Source organism: Agelaius phoeniceus, chromosome 7 (assembly GCF_051311805.1).
Source record: "Agelaius phoeniceus isolate bAgePho1 chromosome 7, bAgePho1.hap1, whole genome shotgun sequence".
In the NCBI taxonomy this organism is placed as follows: domain Eukaryota; kingdom Metazoa; phylum Chordata; class Aves; order Passeriformes; family Icteridae; genus Agelaius; species Agelaius phoeniceus.
Window position 1 is genome coordinate 41,386,867 of NC_135271.1, and position 19,671 is coordinate 41,406,537.

A 19,671-nucleotide genomic window follows, 5' to 3' on the forward strand; every position below is an offset into this window, starting at 1 on the left:
ATACGAGGTCTTAGATCTCTTAGCCCTCTGCAACCATCACACCCAAGTGCCTCACAGCCTTTCAGGTATTTATCTTCACTGCTTGGCAAGAGACACGGACAAGACAAGTGGAGTAACTTTCCCTGGGTTCCCACTGTCCATGATGGAACAAGAATTGGGTAAAAACCTCTCAAGTTTCAGCTCAGCTCCTCACTCACTACATAAACCCCTCTCTGACTCTCTAGGGTTGGTGGAGATGCTCAGTATTTCCCAAAAGAAATCCTTCCTCCAACATACAAGATGAGGGGAATGAAGGAAAACACAAAGGGAAAGGTCTTGTCACAAAGGAGCCACAGAGTGCAGGAGAGGCAGGGCCACAACCTGGCAAGCAGAGATGCCCATCTCTGAGCTGTCCCTCCCAGAGTCTGTAGCACATGAGTTATTTCCAGGCACATTTTTCTCACTCTCAGATTTGGAACCAACAAAACATCTCCGCCTATTTCAAGAGCAACCCAGCAGGCAGTGCCAGAAGCAATATATTACCACTACTGCAGTTGTTATTGATATGTCATCAGAAAAGCCTTACAGCAACCACAAACTAGGGAATGGACACCCCAACCCTCCAGAAGTCATTTTGAACACTGGCATGTAAAGACTTTGTTTAAAATGCAGCAAAACCAGATTTGTTGATCTGAGGAGTAGCTAAAAAATAACACAATCTTTAAGCTTAAAATTTCAATTTGGAACTCACCTGAAAAATATATTCATAATAATTTTCAGATACAAATTTTTAAAATGCTGATGATATATTAATATAAGCTTTTGAGTTTAAAGCACTTCCCCTAAGTTCACCGAGAGTTCAGACAAAATCAAAACAGGCAGAGACACACGTCATCTCTGCTCTGTGCCACTGAACTGGAGCCCAAAGCAGCCAGGCCCCTCTCTCCCTCTCCTCAATCACTGAGACTCACAGCATGCTCCAGAAAGAGATAATATTATTCCTAGAGAGACACTGTGTCTTCAGTGTCTGCTAAAAAACCCCCTAACTAAATAAAAGGAACTTGAGCTGCTAATATTTATTCATAATATTGAGGGTTTTGCATGAACAGCACTACGAGCACACACTCGTTTCCACTGGAACAAAAACTTGGAGGAAAATTCAGGCAAAGTACACCACATAAAGAGCAATACCTCTGCAGGAGTGGTCCATCTTGTTGTATTTGAAGTACCCACTTTTGCACTGGCAGAGAGCGACCCCATCAAAGTCGGTGCATTCTGAAGTTTCGTTGTCACATTCAGGGTCCTTCTGTCTGCACAAGCTGCCAGCTGTTGGGAAGAGGTGGCCAACATCAGCATGGTTCTCTCTGAACCCACCATTATGCACATTTGTTTTTCCTAGGCATCCCATTCAGCCATTCAGCTGATGGGCTGCTTTAATCTCTTTTTTTTTTTTTTTTTTTTAGTACTATTTGTTCCATTAGGAGGGAGTCAGCATTACCCCATGTGACCATTTCTTGTGTATCTACCATCATTTGTACAGGCAAATAGAGGGGGTGAATAATAAATGTTTCAGTTTGGAAGCAGAAGGGGAAATGAAAAAGAGAAATCTGGTTTGGCTCAAGCTCAAACACATTCATCCCCTGACACAGTTCAACAAATCAATTTTTAAGTTTATATCAAGCAAAACATTACACCAAACCAATTCTTTTCCATTTCAGTATTAAGCACTGTCTTTTTCCATTTTTCAAACAAAAAAATTGTACTTTCATTTACATTACTTGGAAGTAGTGTTTTGATTTAGAAAGTCAGACTTGTTACAATGAGCATTCAGCAAAACTGTGGATAAATGATGGAAATTGTGACATCAAATTTACATTTTTACTGGGAGGTCAGACTAAATGGAATTAATAAATATTTGTGAGAAATAGGATTTTATGGAAAATATGTCACTCATTTGGCACTCTCCTTTTATAAACCTTTCCTTGCTAGATCAATTTTTTTTTAATCTGACATGTTTTCTTTTAGGTACTTACACAAGAATATAATTTGTTTCTTACTCTGCTTATTTCAAGTTAGAAGTTGACTTTACAGAAGGTATCAGAGGTGATGGGTAAGTATAATCCAAGCAGGTTTACCCAAATAATTTAAAGCAAATCATGGGCAGAGAATGGCTTTAAAATACAGCCCATTGCAATAAAAGCACACACTGAACTTCTCATCTGCATGTTTACTTTGCCAAAATGATACTGGGGGTTTCCCACTAAAGCCAGGCTAAGTGTTGCCACCCTTCATCCTCCTGAAGGCCAAACCTTAAAGCTTTGAACCCAAAAGTCACAAAACAGCATGTGCAGCCGTTTCCTTGCAGGAATCTCTCACAGATAAATCTCCTCCATCACTCCCTCAGGAGGTGAGAGCTGGGAGATGCCAGGGCACAGCACTGGGGTCCACCTGGAGAAGGTCACTGGTGTCCTCCCCCACATCTTTCTGTGCTGTATCCACACTGCCCTTGGGCAGACGGAGGATCCAGCACAGAAATCACAATTCTCACTGATTGTGAACCATTTTACAACCTGCAGCACTGAAACTGGGCAGGCAGGAGAGGAGAGCTCGCTGTGCAGCCTCCAGCAGCTCTAATTGAGCTCACCAGTGGGGTTTTGTCTCTTGGCTTTCACACCATTTCCCTGGCTCCCAGCCGCACGTGTGAAATTAGGAGTTACAGTTTTTGATCTGGCTGGGCCCAGTGTCACATCCCAGAGATGAAAGGCTACCCTACAATGTCTCTAATCCTGTGCTGCACAATATTTTCACAGAGAGGCAGATTTCTCACACATGTGGCAAAGATAAGGCTTGGTATCTGCATCCCTTTTGTACTAGGAGCTTCTTAAGATGACTCCCATTTAAGCAAGATAAAAAGATACAGAGGGATTTTTCCAAATGACAAAATGTTGTCTCCCTTTTATGAAAGGAGCCAAATAAAACATCCCTTTCCCCTCCTGCCACAGTCCTTCCAGATGCTATTTACCTCTGTGGAGTGATTTCAGGCTTGATATGAACTGGCAGGCTTCAGTGGGGGATTTGCAAGCTCGAATGTAGCTTTTCACACTGCTGATAACATCGAAGAAAGTCACGTTGGATGCTAAAGAGAACGTGGATTGCACTGAAACGTGCACAAAATTTGCCTCCCTAACAAAAAAAAAAAAACAAAAAACAAAACAGCCCTGAGTATCACAGGTCAGTTTGATATCATCATTAGCACCTCATACATAGGACTGCTGTTAATACAGGAGATGCTTACCACAGACACAGTACTACATGCACTGTGACAGACCTTAAAACCAGGACTAACCAATACCCAGAGAGGAGAATGTGGAGCTGGAAGGGATGCTGGTAGCTCACTTTGGAACCAGTCTTAAGTCCCTCCTGGGCAGGCCATCCCCAAGCTGCTCAGGACAGGAGGAGAGTACCAGGTGAGCCTGGCAGGCTGGTCAGGCATTCCTCATGCCCTGTACCACTGGATTGCATCAAGCACTGACTCAAAATGGAGAGTGTGGCTCTCAAGCTGAAGATCCCAAATGCTCAAGTTTCTCATTCTTCCCCTGGCAGCCTTAGCCTTACCTGCTTGCCTTAACTGTGGAGTGGTGGTATCCTGGCAAGCCTGACAGCGATGCATTGAGCTGCAAGGAGGGAGAGAGCAGCTGTTAGTGCTCAGGACATGATGGAAGGAGGCAGCCCCATGAACAGTCCTCCTGGGTCACTGACACCATGCCCTGTGTCTCCCAGAGACACCTGCTGAGACCAAGGGGGCTCTGAGCATGCCAGAGGTTCATATGCTCTATAGGAGAGATGCACTGCCCTGTTGTCAGTAAGGAGTGGACAAAGTCACCATTGCACAGCCTTGGACAAGAACAAAGCCCCAGGGATTTTGACATGAGCATCTGCCTGTGGCCCTGCTGTAATGACCCCAAAGGTCAGAGTTGAGCCAGATGTCAGCAGGGAGAGACCCCCATGCAAGGCCAACCTCAAAGCAGCACCCTTGGAGCCTGCAGATCTTCCCTGACCCTGGATCTGTGCAGTGGTTTGTATTTACTCCCCAGCACAAGCTGTGCAGGCAGCATCACAGTGACTCCACCCAGCACCTCCTTCCTTTGGCAGCATCTCCAAATCCATCTCCAAAGAGCTGGAATGAAGTGCACCCATCCCAGCAACCACTAACAGGATGAACTTGTGCATGCAATGATCTGGATAAGAACTGCACAGGGATGTGCAGATGATCCCAGCCCATGGGTTCTTTTGGAGCTATTGATGGCACAGCCTTTGGGGAAGTCAAGAGCCTGACCAGCACTGGCTCTCAACTGACCAAGAGCCACATGGCTAAAACTGAATGGCTGGGAAATGTGACAATCATAAGAGGAGTGAAGGGGACTTGTGCCACCAGCATTGCCAAAGTCCCAGTCCAACACTCACCACCTCCAGGATCTCTCTCTCGACGTGGAAGAGCTCTGTGTACTTCCCGTGGGTGATATTAAGTTTCAGGGGAACCTGGCCAATAAATATTCTCACTAAAAAGTAAAATAAGACAAGTTAGTTGGAACACATCTCTGTGCCATGGGTAGATGTGGTTTCATCTGCCTTACATGAGAGGCTGTTTGCATGGAAAATCCCTTTACAAGGCATGCAGAAAACTCATATCTGAGAGTCACTGCCCCAATAAAGCAAAGTCACAGCCTTGGGTTTTTTTCCCAAGAGTTGCTGCAATGTTCCCACAGTCCCAGTCAAATTCCAGAGCTCAGTGCTGCTGAACAGACAGCATTTCACTTCAGTGTTCATACATTTCATGCAGAAGCACAGACTAACTTAAATAGATCCCTGAACACAGAGAGAGATGGGTAAATTGAGTAGGAAGATAATGTCAGGTACCAAAACTATTTATGATAGTTGGGGGTCAAATTATGTCAAATCTCTTACTTTTCCCTGCAATGGAAGGAAATCAAATCAGCAAGTCAAAATAAAGCACTGTAGAAAGGATATTTTCATTTTTCAAACTGCTGGAGAGAATGAGCAATGACATTTGAAAAGAAGTCCAAAAAACGCATTTTTCTGTGCTTAGATTCATATTTGATTCACAGCAGCAGAATGCAATAATCTGAGTTGCCCAGACTTGCAGAGATAATACCCCTAAATCTTGTATTAAGTGTCATGAGATACTCAGTGGAACTGAGAACTCAGAATTCCAGCTTTATGTTCCACCAGAAAAACAAATACAGTTGCAGATAACATTATAAAGCCCTCAATTCTTTCCCATTTTTTTCCCATCCACTGAACCTATCTTCACCAAAATGTATATCAGACATTTCTAATGTAACAACTCCAGACAAAAATTATGATGAGAATCACCTTCACGGTGTTTATATAATCTGTCCATACTCCAGTTCAAGGCATAATCAAAACAAGTCTCTAAATTAGAAGCTGACATATTCCAACTTGAAGAAATGTTCCAAAACACTCTTCAGGGACACCTCACCCATGCTTCCTTAGCAAAATTTCCATGCCTCTAATCCTTGTTGATTAAGGGTCAAAAGAAAATCTATGAAAACAATTTCCCCTTTACAATGGAATATTGTAAGTCCTTGAGAATGAGAGTCCTCTAATAGAAAGGAAGAGGTCAGAACCTGAGTTCCAGCTAATAACTGTGCTGCTCAAAAAATGCTAAAGGTATGAAACTAGACCTTGATCCTACAAAGACTTTCACCACGGCTGCTTAACTTTCCACACATGGCTGATCCCACTGAAGCCAGGTTACACAACAGCCCCTCTCACCTCTCCCAAGCCAAGTGCCTTCACCAGAGTTTGCAGGGCTGATAAGCTGCTGAATGCTTTTTGGGAGTTTTAAAACACATCAGGAACAGAAGGGGCACATCTGTCCTTACTAACGAGCCTGAGCCCACTGCTCCATTGCTGAGTTTTTTAAGAAGAACTCAGATATCTCTGCCTGCTCCCCAGGCAGCCCAACACAACAGGCATGAGACACCACACTTGTATAAACACTAAAAGGCTCTGATAAAAGAGGTGGTTGGGAGGAACATTAAGCTCCTGAACTAGTTTGAGCCTAAGTCAATTTATTTTAGAAGATTAAAGATAATTATTTCCATCCCTGGTTTTTCACTTTTATTTTCTTACCTAAATTGCACTTTCCTTTTTCCAGCTCATATCCAAGAGGACACTGACAGATATAGGAGCCATGGGTGTTGTTGCAGGTGGCCAGCGCAGGACAAGGGTTGGAAAGACATTTATCCACCTCTATAAAAGTAAAAAACCCAACAAAACAACAAAACAGATTATACCTACAGAATCATAAAAATCATCAACTGTTATAAAAGAGATGAACTCCCCATCTGTGACTCCTTGAGCATTATCAGATGCCTCTCTGCATCATTTGCACTTACTATTTATGCTGTTCCTAATTACTCTGTTGGAGCTGAAAGAATAAATATAAACCACTTGAATATTCATTCAAAAGCCCTTGAGGTCTAGCACGGATCCATGTTAATATGAACATCCAACTGATCTGTAGCACCGCTCATCAGAACACCTCAAGGTTCTTTCCAAAGACAAACAACCCAACAGTTTATGCACAAGAAGACCAAAGAAGAAACCTCAACAGCCCAAGTTAGACACATGGGCATGGGCTGCTTCACCAAAGTCCTGCCCTTTTCATCCAAGCCCTGTTTCTCTGCTCCAAGGGCAGTGCTTGAGCACTGATCCAGTCTGTAGGTTACCCAGTAATGGTGGAGGCAGCCCTGGCTGCAATCACCTCCTTCTCCAGAGCTCCTCCATGCCAGCCTGGGGATGGTCACAGCAGTGATTCCTGCCTGTGCCACCACTCCCAGTGCCCTTGCTGCTGCGTGGGCAAGAGCTTGGGGAGCAGAAACCACTGTGATAAAACAGTGTCTTAGGGGATTAAAGACTGTAATCTCAGATGCTTCATAGATTACACAACTCAAACTGCAAATTCTGAAGAATATATCCAATATTTCCTCTTGGAAAAATAAAAGGAAAAAATATGTCCTGGTCAAAAAAGCTCCTCTTGCTGCATCTATGACTCAGATGAGCACAAACACACATCACACACACTCACAAGGACAGGCCATAGGCAGGGCTGGGGACTTGTCAGTGACAAGGCTCTACAAGACCAGCAAGACATCTTACACCCCACTCATACCTATCTTGTGGCTGCTGCTGAGTGCTGCAGCTGAGGCAGGAAGCACAGGCTCTGTGGTTAAAGCATGAAGCACGTGAACCAAACCCATGTGTGTATTTCTGGTGGCACTGCAGCAACCCACAGCACCACACAGACCTGACAGCTCCCAGCCAAACTCTGCCCTGGGACACACCATTCAATGCAATCTCATGCCTGACCAGCCTGGCACACCTACCTCAGCATCAGTGAGAAGCACATTTGGTGACTCTAATCTAAGCAGGCAGAAATGAGTGGGTGCGATTTAAAACCATGGCTTTCACTTTGCCATCCTTCAGTCTGTGCTTGTACAGCAGAGACCAGGGCAGCCACTCTCAGGGCAGTGAGTGACCATGTACAAGGCACCACGCCCAAGACAGGAGAAGGATCTTTTGCATTCTGGTGAATGGCAAATCTTGGTTTTCAAATGAGAGAATAATTTGGCAAAAGCGTGAATCGGTTTCTAAAAAGGATGCATTATCTTAATTTTTCAATTAAAAAATCATTCCAGTAAAGTATTTTTTTTTTGCATGAAGCTATAGCTATAATTAAAACCAATCAGCCTGAGAAGTAACCTTTAAATACTTAATTATTGGATGGAATATATTTTATTGCCAGTATTTCACTGAGATTAATGCCTTTAGCACACACAATATCCTACAGAGGCATGATGGCCGGGCTGTGAACTTCAAACACAAAGTCAATTTCCTTTTATATAAGACTTCAGCAAATATATTTCCTTGAGAAGATAAGGAGACTGGCAGTGGTAATAAATTTCTATAACAACATTCTCAGCAAGACTAGCAGGAGAAGCATCAGGCCCCTAAGAAGATTAATATTTAGTGAGGTGGGGAGAAAACAACCATAGGTTGTAATATGAGAAGCAGTTTCAACAAAAATACCAAGTGCTGGCCAACTGTCCTTTCTCAATAATAAGACAGATATCAATCACTATCTATTGTTATTGTTAACCCATCAAGAAATATAGCGCATCCTGAGCTTACCTGTAAGGCCAATCAGCTTTATTTTATCAAAACTCAGCTTTATCTTTATCCAATCTCAGCTTAATCTTTCCATCAGAAACGTTCACCAAAGTGTTCCCCCTTATTTCACCCATTCAACTTGATTGCTAAACACTTAGCTTAAAAAAAAACAACACAGAGATGAGTTACTGCCCTCAAACCCTGCTGACAACAGACTTGTCATACATGCATGCACACACAACTCTTTGAAAATCCCTGAAGTGGGACCCCAGCATTCCTGCCTGCTTGTTCCTGGCCCCTCCACTGGTGAGAGCCATTGCACACATTACCTGTAGCTGGAGGTGATGTCCTCAGCCTGACTGTGCTGCTTGGCAGAGGAGCAGTGGTTGGTTTGGTAGCAGCCAAAGTCGTTGCAATGCTCCCAGTGGTCTTGATGGTTGGAGGTGCTGCAGAAGGACTTGTAACAGGGATGTTTTCCTCAGTGGCTTTACCAGGCTTTGCAGTGGTGGGTCCCATGGCTTCTGTGCTTTTAGCAGTGGTATAACTGTGCTTAGTGGCAGTGGGTGTCTGGACTCTGTGGTCCTGCATGGTGCTGGCCTCACCTGGGCTGGGCCGGTGACCGGACGGCGTTGTCAGCACAGGAGGTTTCACCGTGGTCACTGCCACTGTGGGGACAATGCTGCCCTGATTTGTTGCACTTGCTGAGGGACTAAGTGGTGCATCTGTGGGACCAGCCTGTGGAGCAACACTGGCTGTGGTGAGCAGGGGTGTTGCCTTCCCAAAGCTGTCCCCTTGGGTGGTGGCATCTCTAGGCAAGGCAGTCTCCGTTACTGTCACGGGAGCGGACACGGACACGACACGTCCACCAAGCAGCTCCATGGGTTCTGTAGGGAGAGGTGACCTGGTGGGAGTGAAGGTGGTGCTCTTTTGGGGCTGGTGTGTGACACTGGGCTTGTTGGTCTCTCTGGGCGAGCTCCTGGCTGTGGCAGCTGTGGAGGGCACCTGCCTGACCATAGCCACAGTGGTGCTTGCTTGATCACTCTCACTGGACTGCGAGATGGATGAGGGGGATGAAAACACAGACAGTAAAGATGCTAATGAGTAAGATGGGGAGGACAAGGAGGAAGTGGGCAAGGAGGATGGCAAAGCCTGCAGAGGGGGTGAAGATGCCATCACAGAGGGCAAGCGTGGCTCAGGTGATTCTGACAGTGTAAACAGATGAGTTGGTGGTGGTGTTGATGACAGCAAGTGCTGCAGTGATGACAGTGAGGAAGAGGCTGGAAATGCTGATGAAGGCAGAGAGGATCTGTCAGTGGTGAACAGCTCAGAGGCAGTGTTGAATAGAGTTGTATTTTCTATGCTGCCTGTAGAAGCAGATGTCGATGGTTTGGAAGGGTGCACCAGCAACGGCTCCGTAGATGGTTCAACAAAACTGCTACTGTTTGATGCATTGGTCTGCCTGTCATGAGCCACGGATGACTGTGAGGTGTCAAAAGGGCTGGAAATTTCAGAAAAAAAGGTGGAACTCTCTGAGGAGTCAGCAGAGATGCTGCTGTTGGAGATAGACAGGAGGGTCCTTTCTCCTCCTCTGGTGTATGTGGTTGAAATGTATGTGCCATCTGTGTGAGAAACCGAGGTCCTTTTCTCAGCATCACTGCCACTGACTGGCTGATGGCTACCTGAAAAGTCTGGAGTAAAAGGACAAAAAAATATTAGGAAGACAGGGTAATATGAAAGCATTTTGATGTCACATTAAAGCTGCTTGCTAAATAAGGTTTTCTTGTCTGTGAACCTGTCCATGATTTTGTAAGAATTTCAAGCACCATTCAAGCATGGTTATACAATTGGGAGCCTTATGCACTCCTTAATTGATTGTAAAATGATGAACCCTGACAGACACAGGACTCCCATGAATGTAGGTTTCCAAATCACTGTTCTTCATGTATTGCTTTCCTAAAGTGATCCAGATCTTAACATTCCATGGTATTTGTGGCAAGCTAAGCAGGAAAACCCAACTGTTCTCTTTATCACTCATAATTTACAAAACTCATATCCTCTCCGTCTTATCCTCCATTCCCATCTATAAAATATCCATCTTGTTCAGTCAATTTGTTTTTAGACACTGTGAACTCCAATGCCTCTGCAGGATGAAATTATTACATTATGTTAATTTGCAGCTTATCATGAACCCAGTGATTCAAAACTTTGCAGCCAGGAAAACCTAAATGCACATCAGCATGCAAAAAGTTCAGATTATTTAGCACAAAAGGTGCAATCAATCTTATAGCACCAATTTCAGGATGTTCAGCTAAGTTCAGCCAACTTAAAAAAAAATTGTATTGAAAATTTGTTTTAATTCTACAAATTAGTTAGGTCATTGTGAAACAGTTCTGAAAGCATCATCCAAAAGAAACCAGTTACGGTGCAAAAGAAAAAGGCAGCCATCAAAACAGGAGGGTTTATGGCTCCACTTCTGGAATAGTTTCCCATCTGTGTGGGGTCTGGTTTTGAGTCCTTTGATGGAAACATCCCCCTGAGTGAACCCACAGGTGGTATTGAACGTAGTAATGAACAAAAACCTTATGTACTACATACTAAACACCAGACAATGTGAATTCCCCCCAAATGTACACCAAAGAACATCAACTTACTTGTGAGATCATTCTGGAAAGAAGAGTAAGTGGGTATCTTGGCAGAATGTACAAACACCGTCTCCGTCGCAAAGCCCGTGAAACTCCCGCTGCTGGTGGAGGCGTTGGGTGTCCTGCTCTGCTCCACCAATGCTGGCTCAGATGGCCCTGGAGAGATGGAAACTCCAGCATGGGAAGAAGAGCTCTCCATGCCACTGGCCAGAGTGCCACCTGTCACTGAGAGCAGCATCCTCTCCTCAGCACCCGCAGACGTGGATGAACTGTACACAGGATCGGTGATGGGGCTGGACAGCTTCTCCTCAGCACCTGAGCTGCTTAGGGAGTGATGGCTGCTGCTGCCAATAGCTGGAAAAGGATTGAACAGCAGGAGTCTGATTTTATCATCTCAGAGCAGACAGGAATGTCCAAATACTGAGGGATCAGTATAATTAGAGTCATAATGGTATGTTTATGTTATTTGTAATTATCACCCCAACCCAGACAGGCAGTCAATGTGTCCTACAGAAACAAGCTACATGTCTCAAGAGATATACAACACCATGGGGCAGCACCATGACCACTTATAAATGCTGCCCATGACACCTGCAACAGCTGTGTCATACCAATCCCACAGAGATGAGAAAGGAAGGGAGAGGCAGTCAAACACTACCCCAGAGTTCAGAAAAACTCACTGGAAGGTTCAGCAGCAGCTGAGAAGTCGGTGAAGGCCTTGGATGAGAGGGTGACCTTGGGCTCTGGGGACCCTGCTTGGCCAGATGACACATGTCTCACTGGAGGCCATGCCGTGGAGGACGGGCCAGGGCCGGTGTGGGTGTCCCCAGCTGTGTCCAGCTGAGATGTGAGGCTTTCTGCTTTTGTGCTCAACGTGCTGCGGCTACCTGGGGCTTGAGGTGTCCCTTCCTTGTGGATGAAGAGTGTGGCTGAAGGTGAAGGCACTGAAACGCTGGGAGAAAATGCAGGCAGCAGCTTTGTTGGGAGCTCACTGAGTCCTGCCCCGCTCTGTGAAACATGACTCTGCTTCCCAGGCTGTGCTGCAGGTGAGGACAGCAGGACTGTGTCCAGGGTGCTGGTGTTGGGGGGAGAGGGAGCAGAGCTCCCTGTGGCACTGGAAGCTCCATGGGTGTCCAACACAGGCACTGTGCTGCTCTCCTCCCTGGTGGCAGCTCCCACCACACTGGGTGAGCTGGTGAGAGGCAGGTGTCCTCCCGTTGCTGAGGTCTTGTCTGCTGAAAGAGAGCAAAGCAAAATGATTTATGCACCCTAAACTATAAATAAGCAGGTGTTCTCTCTTCCATCACCAGCCTCAGGCTGAGGGCACAGAGAGAACGTGGCAGAATATCCAAGCCTGCAGAAAATGCTAACTGTGAAGGCACAGCTCTTTCCTGTGCTAGGAGGTGCTGCTGACAGCAGGACACTAGGGCACTAGGAACAAGTTATGGCAGCACTTTTGGGTTTGCTTCCCTCCAGTGCTGCTCCTGGTGCCACAGGCCTGACCTGGGTACCAGACACCCACACTGTCACCTCTGCACCCACAGTGAGTGAGGGGGAGGTCACACAGCACCCAAAGCCCTGGTACTTGAAGGAAAGCATGGCAGGTTTGTATGGGATCAGTAAATACTGCCTTTGCACCCCAGGGTGGAGTCAGGAATGACTGCTGCTGCTTCTGCTGGTATAAACACAGCCAGTGGGGCAGTCTTGAAATTGTGCTGTCCCTGAAAACACAGCAAACCTTGAGACTGCTCTGGCAGTAAGGCTGGCTTTTCCTGGTGCCTAAATGTAAGAAACAGATAACGCATTTTTCTCTGGAAGTTGAAATTTTCATCCATAAATCCAATGCCATCATCCACCACAATCTAGCATGCCCTCCCTCTCCATGCAGGTGGGTGTTTGATGTGTGGTCAGAGCTCACCTGGGGAAGTGCTTTCTGAAGCAGATAGTGAGCCTGTGAGCAATAGGTTCACAGATGACACGGTGGTACCTCTGCTGCCACCACCACCCTGGGTTCCCAAAGAAGACTGGGGATGGCCTGGAGAGCTGATGTTTTCAGTACCAGTGGTGGAAACCTCTGTTGTTTGGGCCAGGGTGGTGCTGGCTGGCAGAGACCTTAACGTCCTCCCTCCTCCCTTGGTGCCCGTTGTGTAAACAGAGGTGATGGTGGTGGGAAAATTGGTTCTTCTCTCTGTTGACAGGATGCTGAATGACACATGGCTGCTTCCAGTAGCTAAAATGTGATAAAGAAACAATTTACATTTTTACACGTATGGAACTATAAATAAAAATGAGCCTTCTTCCAATAGCACCCAGAGGCAGCAAGTACAGTACACAAACACAAGTAGAAAATATGAGAAGATGTCAATTTCCAAAGATGTAAATCCTCCCTACAAAAATTTGTCTTCTAAAAAACAGTGTGATGCTGACAAAAGTGCTATTATATAAAAACTGTTGAAATACTAATGCTGTGCACTTGATTTCACCATTATGTGCCTGAGTGCACTCCATGCTGCTAAAACAAATATCGTGATGACCCAGAAAAGCCTGGAAATCAGTTCAGACAAGGCACTACCCTGAGCAGTGTGAAGGTCTTAGAGAAGTCTGAAGAAGCAGGATCAGGGGGATCAGACCCCTTCAGAACCACAGTGGAGGGTATGACCAAACAGCAGCATGAAGGACCTCAGGGACCACATTCAAAGTTGCCTTAAATTTGTTGAGCTGGTTCAAATTCTGGGAAGCAGCACGATCCAAGTAGTAGGACAGAAGGTAGGAACTGAAGCCTGATCCCTGGGACCACAGGGACATGATCTAATCCTCACTTGCTTAGTTCTCCTGTCTGTAACATAGAGATAGCAACTGGAGACAGTAAAAAAAGGACTGTGATTTGAAAGTTAATTATTTTTCTTGGCATAATGAAACTTTCCACACATGTACCCTTTCTGTAAAAAATCTAAAGCACATTTTTTTGGTCAAGAAAGAACTGAATAATTTCAGACACAAAGTCACACTGCATCCTTCCAAACAGTACATTCTACATAGCAGGAAAGAGTCAGGCAAGTGCAAGCTGCAGGAAGTCCTCCTTTGGCTTGTAAGAAAAATGAAATTTCAATTCTAACGTGAGCTCACCTGGGGAAGGACCTTCCAAAGGAGAGCCAGAGCGTGTTAGGGGAGAGTCTGCCACCTCAGTGAAATCTGTCATTCCTGTGGACCCCTGAGCTCTGGAGGCCTCTCTCCCAGCAGATGTGGACAAGGATTGAGTTGTTCCCAAGGTCCTGTACATGGCACTGCTGGACGTGGAGCCCTTGGCTGCTGCCCAGGGGCTGCTGCCCGAGGCAGACCTGGGTGGCCTCCCCTCACTGCTGGATGTGGCAGGAATGGGAGTGCTGGTGGCAGAGGAAGTGAGGGAGGTTTTCTCTGCCACTGGTTGGTGGCTGCTTCTGACACCTAGGGTACAATAAACCAGGTTTGATTTGTGCATACAGAGCTATACACACAACTGTGTGCTCAGCACCCATTTCGACACTGCCCTTTGAGAAACTGAAGGGGTTTCTGTGGGAAGAGATTCATCTCTTCAGTACAGGCATGTGCCTTACAGAAACCCATGAAAAATCTCAAACCCACATTCTACAGACCAGCCTGCATGGCAGATACAGCACCAGGTGGCAGCTGCAAAACCCCAGCAAGTGTCTCTGGCAGGGAAAGTGTGTGCATGTATTTCTTAGCAATGCTCTTCCCAGGACAGGAGCTTCATTAGTAACGAGGCCATCAATGTTTTCTTTTTCAATGTTTTCTTTTTCTTTTTTTCTTTTTTTTCACCCAAAAGCTGAGCTCCACTCTCCCCCTTCCCACCCACCTCACTGCCAGCTCAGTGCAGCCAGTAACAAAAACATCCACGTGTCCAATAATGACTGATGACCATATCTGAAGAAAAACAGTGCAGGGATGTGAAAACTCATCCATCCCAAGGCAGACAGCTTTCAGACTAACAAATTTACCTGGGAAAGGACCTTCAGAGGCAGAGAGGGAGTTTGTGAGCAAAGGACCCCCAGGAGGGCCTGGGAGATCGGTGGCTTCCCGTGAGCTGTTGGGATGATGTGTCCCAGTCCTCAAGGAAGAGGAGGTCCCACCCAAAGAGCTTGTGGGGTTGGTGCTGGTGGCAGAGTTCCTTGTCACCCCAGCTGTGTGGCCATTTTCTGGGGACATCAGTGTCCCCACTGCCGTGCTGGACACGTCAGCAGCCTGGATGTCCAAGCTCTCTGTCGCCTCTTCTGCACCTGGGATGCTCCTGGGGGGTTCATAATTGCTGCTAGAAGCTGAAAAAGGAGAAGAGAAAGGCAAAACTGCATAAACATAAATAAAAACTGCTGGGTAGGTTTCATCCCACTGTCAGTAGATGTAGACAATGTATGTGTGAATATTCAATACGGAAATATTTAATACTGGGAAATCATTAAGACAGGGGAAAAGTGGTCTCTAAATAGGAACTGCTGAAGTTATTGCTTGCAAAATTCTACTGGAAGTTTTCAAGGAAAATCTATCCTCCCCTTCCAACAAGAATAATATTTATCCATACTTTCATTTCTGTGAAATGTTTTTAAATGTACAGAATGTGCCAAATACAATATTATTCCTCCTTTCTTTAAAATAAAAAGGATATATTTTGTTAATAAAGAGTCTTCAAATAAGAGTTTTGAGCTATCTATCAAAACTCACTTGTGGAAGCACTTCCTGAAACGGAGGGCAAGCCTGAGAGCAATGGGTCTGTGACACCTCTGCCTCCATCACCCTGGGCACTCACAGACACCCCAGGGGTCTGGCTCTGGGCTGAAGAGCTGGTGATTTCAGTCCCAGAGGTGGAAATCTCTGCCATGGTGACCAGCCTGGTGCTGGCTGGCAGAGACCTCAATGTCCTCCCTCCAGCCTTGGCAGCTGTTGTGGAAATGGAGGTGCTGGTGGTGGGGAAATCCGAACCGAACCTCTCCGTGGCTGAGCTGTTGGATGGCTGGTGGCTGCTTCCAACGCCTACAGTACAATACAAAAAATGGCTTTATACACATGAAATTATAAGCAGATGGATCCATTTTCTTCCCAGATGCTTACAGTGCACATACAGATACTAAGCATAGCAAGTGTTCAATCTGGACAAAGTGCTCCTTTGGACAGGCAGGACCCCCCTCACCTCTGGAAGACCTCGCACAAAACCCAGGAGTTAGGGCTTGCAGCCAGGCTTTGTGAGACTGGCATGGCCCAGACAGCAGGAAACCCCACAGGACTGTGGGGGTTTGCCTTTAAATCCCACCTTTGCTCTAATATTGCTGGAAATAGGCTCAGTTTTTTTCTTCTTCTTTTTTTTTTTTTTTTTTTTTTTTTTTTTTTTTTTTTTTTTTGTGGCTTGAGCACAGCATCAAGCAGCAAAGGGAGGAAACCTAAGCACAGCCACATTCCCACATGAGCCTGCAGCTAACTACACATCCCAGGGCTCAGCAAGGCACTATCCTTCAGACACTGGATCTCAGGTTTCCTGCAGCCCAGGGGTGCTCCCAACAGCTGTGTAGCTGTGTCAGCGTGAGAACCTGGGAGATGTGTTTGCTCCTGAAAAGCCCTGGGCACAGGAAAAGGATTTAACAACACTGAGGTTTTCAGTGTTCATGTGGAGCTGGGCAAAGTCTCTGGTTTTGGGAGCTCCAGAAACTGGCTGCTGCAGAGCAAGCAAGGGGAAGCCATGGAGCCCAGGGATCTCAGGTTTGCTGCCCTGAGCAAGCTGTTCAGCACAGGCATCTCACCCTGCCTAGCTGAGGGCAAACCCACCCCGCGTGGCCACAAGTGTGGGTTCCCAACCTCCCACCCCACCCCGTCACCACTTGGGCACAGGTCAGACAGGGCTCAGAGCTGCCCTTGCTCTGCAGCTGGCACTGGCCCAGTGAAGATATTTCACAGCTGCAGACATCCACCCTGCAGAAAACACTGTGATAACATCCAAAGAACTTCACTTTTTTTCAAGTGGAAAATGCTGGGGGGGGGTTGGATCAAATTATTTTTTTCCATTGCTTTTTCCTGCTTTCAGCAGGGAATTTCAGCTAACCATCCAAATAATAAAAAACAGAGTGCATGCAAAACAGAGCATCTCCTCTGCCTCAAGAAAGCAAATACTATAAAGTGGCTTTTCAAAACTATGAAACAAAGGCCAGCAAAGCTCACCTCTGAGGGCATTGTCCATGGGAGGTGATGCCGTCAGCAAAGGGCTGGTCAAGTTCCCTGTGACACCCCTGGGATGCAGCATGGTGTGCTCTGCACCAGTCTGGGTACTTGAAGCTTGGGAGGAGGCCTGGGGCTGTCCCAGGGAGCCAGGGAGGGCAGAGCTGGGGCTGCTCCCCAAGGGGCTGGGTGAAACAGCTGCAGTGCCCAGCTCTGTGCCCACCCAGCTGCTCACGGGTTGAGAGGGGCTGTCAGTGCCTGCAAGGCAACAGGGGAAAGCAGATGAGAACCCAGAGATGGGCTCAGCTGTCCACATACCATTCCACACTGCCCCCCTTCCCCTGCCCCTCAGCCCCCTGTCTGCACTGTGCCTACAGGATCTTTGTGTCTGGAACCTGCACCAAGTAGTTCATAATTTTGAATACTAGGATTCTTCTCTCCATCCTCGTGCATAAAGCAAGCCAGTAAACCGCCCTGAGTGCACAGTGAGGATGGAGAGCTGGATCCACAAAGCTGTACAATACAGAGGAACCAGGCCTAACCAATGCTGGCTGCTCTGGGGAACAGCATTCACCTTGTTCCCAGGTCCCTGAACACCTTCCCAGTGTTCCTAGGCTGAACTGGGATGGCTCACCTGGGTGATGAGCTTCTGAAGATGAAGGTAGCAGCGCTGTCCTCATGGTGTTAAACCCTGACACGTTCCAGACCCCATGGTGCCCTCCCTGTGTCCCCTCAGCCAAATCAGGGCTGACAGCTTCTGAGCCTGGTGGTGTCCCCTCAGCAGCTGCAGGGGTGCTGGGAGCCCTCTTGCCTCTCCCTGGCCTGCCTGCAGCATGGTGATGGCTTCCAGGGTCTGGAAAGCAACAGGGAGAGGGGTCATGTTCACCTGGAAAAGTTCTCCTGTCTCAGCTGGGTGGCAGGAGCATCACCTGCAGCAGTACCCAGCCCTACCACATGCAACAGGAAGAGTCACAGCTGCATCCCTCATGTTTCCTCTGTTTAACAGAGCACAGTTTAACTGCAGGAGGGATTGATGGGAACAGAGGGTTTCTGTCGCCAAAAAATAATGGCATTTTAAATATTGTCCTCATTTGAGCATGGCAAAAGAAACAGATTTTTTTTTAGAGATATTAAAAATGCAGAAGGAAGTAAGGAGCTGGTGCCAGAACAGCCCACAGCTGGCAGCCTGGGCATGCCAGCTCCACGTTCTAGTCCCTAAGCAGAAAAAAAACAAGGAATAAAAAAAATTAAAGAAAACCTCTATGCTTATATCTTATTTCAGCTGGGGATATTAAGAAAAAAACCTGAAGCAGGGACAGGGCAATCATCACAGCTTTATCTTGCTGCTCTGAGAAACAGGTCTTGATTTAAGTTCATATTTAAAAGAGTACATTGGTTTACTTATGACTGAAGATTATGAACAAGCCCAAAAGTAAGTGCTCACTTGCAGGATTTCCATGTAAGGACCTCAGCCACAAATCATCATCACAGCTGGTCAGGTATCCTTAAGCTGAGTTCTTACAACCTAGGCTGGGCTTGCAGTGGGGCTCAGTTCCTGATGGGAGAAGTTGTGGGGACACCCAGGGGTCTCAGCTCTTTGCACAGCCCCTGAGCTCAGTGGATGGGCAGGACTCCCTGGGTACTGCTGAGTGGTGAAAAACAGCGGCAGCTCCTGAGAATCATCTGTGTTGTAACATTAAAAAACAAAGCCCAGCTTTCCTGAGGATGGATTTCTCCAATCCTGAGATTAAATTTCTCTCAAAAATCTGCATTTCTAGCTGTGGGCTAGCAATACTTCCTAACCCTCTGGCTATGCTCAGTCCATGGGCTGGGAATGGCTAACAGGAACTCCCACATCCATAAAACTCACCGGGAGGATGGCTGTGGGTGAGCAGGTGGCTCACTGTCCCAGCAGATGGGTTCTCTGGGGATCCTGCTCCTGGAGGGGGGACATCCCCGTCACTGGCAGGGGGCACAGTGTGCCCTGGGACCCTGCTTGCTGCTGGCACTGCCCCATGCCTGGCAGGCAGTGATGCCCACTCCCTGCTCCCAGCCAGCATCGTCACCAACTCCACAGGAGCACCAGCAGTCCTTATCTCTGTGCTTGAACTTCTCTCCTGACGGCTGCTTTCAATGACTAAAAGGAAAGACAAGAAAAAAAAACTTAGATCCCATCAGCACTGATGTGCAGGCTCAGCTCACTGCAGTAACACCAAGGCCAGGCTCTGAGCTCATTTACTTACACTAGAGAAAAATTTTGCATAATCAAAACACAGACATGAAATTTATTTTTGGATTTGCACCAGTGGAAACTAGATTGGTCTGAGGGACCAAATACCAAAATCCACCTCTGTGCAAAAGACTAATTCAATTCAGCACCCTCAGGATTTTTTTGTGTTAGGAGAAATAAATTTTGAATGGAGCAAAAAGAAAGTCTTAAACAAATAACTGGAAATACTTGCAGTGTAGGGTCCATGGCAGGAGTGTGAAGGTCTCCAGAGCTCACAGCCCAGCACAGCCCATGTGCCCCATTCTGAATGTAAGATGGGAAGGGAGAGGGCCCCACAGCTCTCCCCCTCTCTCCACTTGGCCAGTGCTTGCTGGACACCCGATCTCAAACCCCATCACCTGCAGAGAG

At 46.7% G+C, this 19,671-nt stretch overlaps 1 protein-coding gene across 4 annotated transcripts in view; it reads right to left on the bottom strand.

The window, feature by feature from the left end:
* The window catches only part of HEG1 (heart development protein with EGF like domains 1), a 51,881-nt gene that overhangs the window by 14,525 nt on the left and 17,685 nt on the right, over nt 1-19,671 (bottom strand). For 2 of the 4 annotated variants that reach the window (XM_054636587.2, XM_077181676.1), the window contains exons 2-16: nt 18,904-19,170; nt 17,668-17,886; nt 17,037-17,291; nt 15,552-15,860; nt 14,834-15,151; nt 13,965-14,282; nt 12,757-13,068; nt 11,519-12,073; nt 10,848-11,192; nt 8,526-9,884; nt 6,157-6,276; nt 4,444-4,538; nt 3,595-3,653; nt 3,002-3,162; nt 1,171-1,305 (exon numbers count right to left, since the gene is read on the bottom strand). In XM_054636587.2, coding sequence (XP_054492562.2) covers nt 1,171-1,305; nt 3,002-3,162; nt 3,595-3,653; nt 4,444-4,538; nt 6,157-6,276; nt 8,526-9,884; nt 10,848-11,192; nt 11,519-12,073; nt 12,757-13,068; nt 13,965-14,282; nt 14,834-15,151; nt 15,552-15,860; nt 17,037-17,291; nt 17,668-17,886; nt 18,904-19,170 — 4,827 coding nt within the window. The remainder of the gene's footprint in view (nt 1-1,170; nt 1,306-3,001; nt 3,163-3,594; nt 3,654-4,443; nt 4,539-6,156; nt 6,277-8,525; nt 9,885-10,847; nt 11,193-11,518; nt 12,074-12,756; nt 13,069-13,964; nt 14,283-14,833; nt 15,152-15,551; nt 15,861-17,036; nt 17,292-17,667; nt 17,887-18,903; nt 19,171-19,671) is intronic. The other 2 variants (XM_077181674.1, XM_077181675.1) reach the window with 2 other exon arrangements.